This window comes from Pyrgilauda ruficollis, unplaced genomic scaffold (genome assembly GCF_017590135.1).
Source record: "Pyrgilauda ruficollis isolate IOZ18807 unplaced genomic scaffold, ASM1759013v1 scaffold165, whole genome shotgun sequence".
Lineage (NCBI taxonomy): Eukaryota > Metazoa > Chordata > Aves > Passeriformes > Passeridae > Pyrgilauda > Pyrgilauda ruficollis.
Window position 1 is genome coordinate 701,889 of NW_024515320.1, and position 6,542 is coordinate 708,430.

The 6,542-nt window shown below is 46.0% G+C and overlaps 1 protein-coding gene across 1 annotated transcript in view; it reads left to right on the top strand.

Annotated features, from left to right (window-relative positions):
* The window catches only part of EIF4G3 (eukaryotic translation initiation factor 4 gamma 3), a 141,441-nt gene extending 136,009 nt beyond the window's left edge, over nucleotides 1–5,432 (top strand). Inside the window, exons 33-35 of the mRNA XM_041463389.1 lie at nucleotides 729–810; nucleotides 2,131–2,277; nucleotides 3,164–5,432. Of these exons, the coding sequence (XP_041319323.1) occupies nucleotides 729–810; nucleotides 2,131–2,277; nucleotides 3,164–3,345 (411 nt within the window). The 3' untranslated portion in view covers nucleotides 3,346–5,432. The remainder of the gene's footprint in view (nucleotides 1–728; nucleotides 811–2,130; nucleotides 2,278–3,163) is intronic.
* Nucleotides 5,433–6,542: the final 1,110 nt, after the last annotated feature.

A 6,542-nucleotide genomic window follows, 5' to 3' on the forward strand; every position in this document is an offset into this window, starting at 1 on the left:
TCTCCAAATTTCCCACTGTAAAAACATCCTAGGTAGTCAATGAGAGCACCTTTTCAGTGCACTGGGCCAGGCACTGGAGGAGAAAATAAAAATAAAAAAGAGAAAAAGACCTATCATCCCACTGGTCTTTGCTCTCAGTCTCTGGCTGACTTCTTTAACTCAGATGTTTAGTGTCTGAAATTATACCCAACCTATGCATTTACATCTGTGCTTGTACTAAATCTTGGTCAGCTTCAGTTCAGTTATTTCTGTGGCAGAACAATGTGTTAGAAATGTCATTTTCCACTGCTGTTAGATGAGTTAAGAGTGGAATGAAAGCAGCACTGAAAATCTGGGATCACCCACAGGCTCTTTGGAGCCATTCCCTGAATTTCTTTTACAAAATAAACAATCTCCACCCAAGGAGCACGCCGTAAAGTTTGTTGGAAAGCCCAAAACTCTTTGAGACTGTGCGTTGCAGGAGCGCAGCGTGGTTGGTTTGGTTCTGCAGACAAACAGCTCCTTGTGGGAGGTGCTCAGTGGCACATGGATCCCATGGGAGCTGGTGTTGCCTGCTGATGTCCCTGAGGGAGTTCCAAGGAGTGAGTGGGGAAGCCGAGTGTTGCAGGGGTGAGCTGGGCTTGTGCCACAGCAGCAGCTCAGCCTGGACTTGCTGCCAGGCTCAGCACTGGAGTTCTGCAGTCCTGCAGCACTGTGTTTTTAACTGGTCCATTTATTCTTGATTCCAGGCTAATCTAGATGAAAGCCAGATGAGTTCACCTACATTCCTTAGAGCTTTAATGACAGCAGTTTGTAAAGCAGCTATTATAGGTGAGTAACTTGCAGCGTAAACACCACACAAACCAAACCTGCAAAGAATTATTTGGTATTTTTGAGGTTTATATCATATTTTCCTGGCCAAGGCTGTGTTTGGTCACACACTAAGGCTTTTCCATCATTTGGGATTGTGCCCGAGAGCAGGGTGTCCCTTCCTCTCATGACAGCCAGGACTTTGCCGGTATGGTGCTCCTGAGGTGAACCTGGTGTGTCCCAGTGCCCAGTGTGAGCAGGGGTCTCAGACAGCCCTGGGTAAAGCCAGAATGTTCGTTGATTTTCTTAACAAAGGTGGAAATGACTGAGATCACCATTAAGGCAATTAACATTTCCACTCCTGTGTCAGCAACGAGGCGTGGGCAGCAGGAAGAAGCCAGGCTGGGGCTCAGGCTTGTAAGAGTTTTATATACAAAGTTTCGGTTTTGGAAAGATGGTTTATGTGAATTGCCTGACTGTACAGCTGGAAACACTGGGAAGGAAGGGCTCCCAAGTCAGACACGTGAGCCTCAGGCCCCCGGCGGGGGTTGAGTAAAGCACTGCAGCCAGAAACATCTGCTCAGTTCACTTGGTTTTCTTTAACTTTACTGTTGGCATCTGGCACAGCAAAAAGTGATGCTTATAAAGGGTCTGGTTCTGCTCTGAGCTGTGATTTGGGGGAGAGAATGGGCTGGATTCCACCGTGTGAGGGAGGGGAGGGACAGGCCAGCTCCTTCCTCTCTCTGGGAACAGAGCCTTGCTCATGCCACCTAGTGTTAACAGAGGCACGACACAGGACTTCATTTCCAATGCTTAAGGGTTCCCTGTTGTGTAAGGAAAATGATCCTCTGGTTTAAATTTTGGCCTTGCCTATAACTGAGTTTTTTACTTTTGTTTTCAAAATATCGCTTATTTGGGTTGCATGACCTACTTGAAAGCTGCTGAATAATTCATCCTTGTGGCTGATGGACTTCTAATGTGTGTTTTTATATATTTGCTATTTCCTATATCATGTGCAACTTATGATTCTGTTTCTGCCCTGTTATTTTTAGAAAAAAAGAATTTTCTAAAAACCTTTTTAGTGCAGTTGCCTCTGGAGACACCATTTGCACTGCAAAGTAAGGTTGTGCTGCTTCTGCTTGTGTTAGAGCTGGGGTGACTGCAGGCAGTGAACTTGGGGAGCTGTAAGGACCAAGGCTTCCAGAAATAGCCATTAACCAAAAATACTTCCTGTTATTTCTCATCCTCCTTTTCTCTCCACTCTAAACTGTGTTTGTGATTGCTGTTTGCATTGGTAAAGGCAGTCAAAGAGCTGACCCTGCTTTCTCCTCTTCCCCTCAGCGGACTCTTCCAGCTTCCGAGTGGACACTGCTGTTATCAAACAGAGAGTGCCCATCTTACTCAAGTACCTGGACTCAGACACAGAGAAGGAACTACAAGCACTTTATGCACTACAAGCATCAATAGTAAAACTTGATCAACCTCCTAGTAAGTGTTGCCTCTGTGCTGGGGATTTGGGCCTGTATAAGGACAGGGGGGTTCTGTGGGAGACAGGAAGAGGATGTACTTTTCCTTACCTTTGTAGGTAGCAGGTGAGAGAAGCTGGTGTGGGTGGGTTCAGCTTGTCCAGATCCCAGATTTTTAGAGCAGCTCAAGTTCCCAAATGCTTGGCCAGAGGCCGGCTCGTCTTTTGGTTGCTCCTGTGAGCAGCCCCACAGAAGGGAGGACAATCCTCTCTTGATAAAAAGAAAGCAAAAAAAGAGCAGTAAAAAATAATCTGTTGAGTTTGCAGTACCTGGGCATGTGAGAGCATGGGTGGTGTTTGCATTGCTACTCCACAGATGTCTGTGGGCTTGGAGGGAATAAAATGAGTTGGTCAACTGATGAGTTTTGTCCCAGAGATGCTACAGAAAACCCTTGCAGGACAAGAGGCAAGGGAGTAACCAAAGAAGCAGAGATTCCCAGGGAATCCGCAGCACAAAATCCAGGAGTGCCTCAAAACATCCAACATGATCATCCTTAGTGCCCTTTATGACATTAGTTGGGCATTATATTTCCTGATGAGCCACAAAAATCTGGGGTTGGAGGGAAACCAGACGTGGTGCAGAGGAGATGGGCTGCTGTAGATCCTGCTTGCCAGCCAGTCTCTAAATAACATATTTCCTCAGCTGCTTTCCCAGCTTTCCCTCTCCTCAGACAATGTCAGAGGGGTCAGTTTTCCCCCTCACCTGAGTGTGAGCAGCCAGAAGCAATAACTGAGTAAGAGCCCTGTGTTTTCCTTGTCTCTCCATCTCCCGTGCCAAGAGGTCACGTTAATCCCCTTATCTGCAGCCAGGGCTGACAGATGTTCCCTGCCTTTATTCCATTACTGCAGATTTGTTGCGGATGTTTTTTGATTGCCTGTATGACGAGGAGGTCATTTCGGAGGATGCCTTCTACAAGTGGGAAAGCAGCAAGGACCCGGCGGAGCAGAACGGCAAAGGAGTAGCGCTAAAATCTGTCACGGCGTTCTTCACGTGGCTACGGGAGGCCGAAGAGGAGTCAGAGGATAATTAAAACTTAAAATACAGATTTAAAACAAACAAACAAAAAAGAAACAATTTAAGTATTTTTTTAAAAAGTTTCACGTCTTCGCCAATCACAGTGCAGCAAGGCCAATTCTCTCTCGCAGACCCCTTGCCCCACACACGCACGAGTGGGAGAGGTAAAACCCGATAAACACCGAGGTGATCATGGAGGCAAAAAGGTACTTGAAAACAAACCCACAAAAGTAAACTTCAAACCTGAGGGCGGGAGCACTAAACCAAAATACATGTATTATTTATAGAAAATATTTTCTGTTTTAATCTTTTTCTTTTCTTTTTAAACAAGGACTCATACTTAGGAAAACACACAGCAAAACAAATCTGTTTAGCAAAAAGAAGTTGAAAACTTTTAATTTATTATTTTAAGGACTGCAAATGCCAGTGTAATTTTTAAATTTGCAGTTTCTGTAAACAAATTGTATAATAGAACAAAAGCAGAGAAATAAATTTCCCTCCCCTTCATACGCACCTCAGTTTTGTTTCAAAGCATGATAAATCAACAAAACTTTGAAGGGGGTTGGGGTGAGCTAGATGAGGACAAGATCAATTATTTTTTTTTATTATCATCATATTTTTCTGCCTGCCTCTCAGCTTGCTACAGAAATTTAAAAAGAAAATAGTAATCAAACCATACATAACCTTGGATCGGAAGAAAAATGCATTTGAGAAAACCGCTGCGGACCAGAGTGCTCCGAAAATAACTCATTGAAAACCGTGCTACCCCGGGGAAAAAAGTACTAGTGATACTTTGAGAACCTTTAGAGCAACTTTAAGGCTTGTAAATACATAGAACAAATATTTAAAAAAAAAAAAAAAAAAAAAAAAAGAAAGAAATTGAATCAATACTATTTCTTTTCACTTTCAAAATATAAAGAACAAAATAAAGACAAACATTGCAAGTTTAAAAGAAAGTAAAACGACTTCTCCTTTGACAGCTGCTGAATGTGTGCACCATCCTGAGCGGTGCTGGCTTCCTTGGCATGCCGTAGGTCCTCGGGCCCAAATTGTGTACATATAGTGTGTGTCTGTATGTGTGACTACCAAAAATGAAGGGTGAGAGCAATTGTTTAAAAAAAAGGAAAAAACAAAAAAAGGGGATGCTGTTGTGCCGAGAAGCTCCCTGGCCAAGGAGCAGCCAGTGGCTGCGGGGCCGAGCGGGAGCAGTTGGTTCCCGAGGCTGGGACGTGACCTCAGGGCAGATGGAGCCCGACCCCAGCCGGGTCTCTCCAGCCGTGTCTCTTGTGACTTGGATCCGTGGGGACTTGTGACCCTGGCAGCTCCGGAGGCCGCAGCTGTGAGAGCCGAGATCCGACAGCCCAGCGCCAGGAAGGGTGCAGGACGGAGGAGCGGCGCCGCCCGGCCCGCAGTGCCCGAGCACAGCCGGGGCACGGCCACAGCCGCGGGAGCCCTTCCCGTGCCCAGCGGGACCCGGGCTGCTGCTCCAGAGCCAGCTGCTGCTGAGGACGGGAAGGCCCTGGCGTGTCTCTGCAGCCACCCGAGATGACCTGCTGGCTCTCACTGGAGAAGCACCTGCGTCAAGGACTCTGCAAAGCTGGGGAAGCCCTGAAATGTGGTTTGTGAACTGTGGGCCATGGACCGTGAGTAACCTGTGGAGCATTTGCTGGGGGTGTCTGCAGCACTGACTGCTCACATGATGCTGTCTTTTTCTTTCCAGCTGCTAAATCACTTCTTTAAAAAAAAAAAAAAAAAAACCACAACAACAAAAAAAAACAACAACAAAAAGAAACAAAAAAAAAAGGGAAGAAAGGCTACAAATACATTACTTTCCTAATCTTACTTTTACATGTGAACAATTGCTGTACTTGCCTGAGGATGTGATTTGATCACCACGGGGAAGGGAGGAGGTGCCTGGTTGTGGCCAGAGGGGAGAGGTCCATGAGACACTTTCCCTGTTAACGTGTTCCACCCCGTGAATCTGAGCTAGAGAATCCATGGCCTAAAACACTAGAGCATTGTTTGGTTATTTTTTTTTTTAGTAACAATAAAACACTTTTCTCTGATGTTTTGTTAAAAAAAAAGAAAAAAAAAGAAAAAATATTCTCACCGTTCCTGTATGCTCATGTATCTGCATGTACCACATCCAGTGACGCCTCGGCCTCGCCGTTGGGCCCAGAGGTTTGGATGGGCTCTCAAGGTCTCCAAAAGGTCTGTCCTCACGGGACCCCCACCCACCAGGGCTCCAGGGGCGCCTCTTACACCTCTGCAGAAGGTCGTGTGGGTGCTCTCCTTCCAAAAGGCTTTTTTTTGAGCAGTGCATGGTGGTTTGTAGCAGTTAAATAGTTAAATTAAATGGATGCCAGTTTGTATGTAAAAGGTAAATATTGCCAAGTTGGTGTGGGCAAATGATGGAATTCTTCTCAGGGTGGGCAGTGTCAGAGCCTGCTGGGAACGTGAGTGTGCAACAGCAGAACTGTGCAAGGACTGATTTCTCTCTCATTACCTTGGATTGGAAAGGACAGACTTGCTGCACAGCCTTTGAGCAGCCCTGTGAATCCAGTGTGTCAGGGCTGGGAAATCTCTCTGGGCAGCTTGACCCTTCTGGCTGAAAGAGTTGGAAAAGCACTGGCTGGAGGGAATGGGAATTGCCAGCAAGTGGGTAGAGGTGAGGTGAGAAAATCTTTCCCCTTTTTGTTAGAGATTTAATGATATTCCAGGGGGTGAAAACTTGCCCTGTTAGTGTCCTGCAAAGGCCAGGAAGGGACTTCCCAGAGATTTTCACCAGGGGTTTTTCAGAATTACCCAAAGCTGGGTTTGCAGCATGGTAGGTTTTGGCTTCTCTGAAGTTAAACCAGTTCAGCTGCTTGCTGGATGCTGTGAGCAGTTTATGCACAAGTCCTTGAGGTCTCCAGCTGTGGGTGCATCACCTGAAGTTTCAGCTTCCCAACAATGTCACTGCAAGGAGCAGAACTCCTGACTCCTTCCTCTGCTCCTCTTGTGTTCTGTGCCATGCATTTACTGCACCCAATTGCTTCCCAGTTTCCTCCTAGATCAGCACAGGTTTGCAGGTGGTTGTGGCTCCTCAGGATACAGCTCATGAAAGATCTTTGGAACCGGTTTCTTGTGAAGGGTGTTAAAATACAAAAAACCTGTAAGGTATATGAAATAGAAAAGGGAATTACTAATTAAAACATGTTCCCATGGAATGTG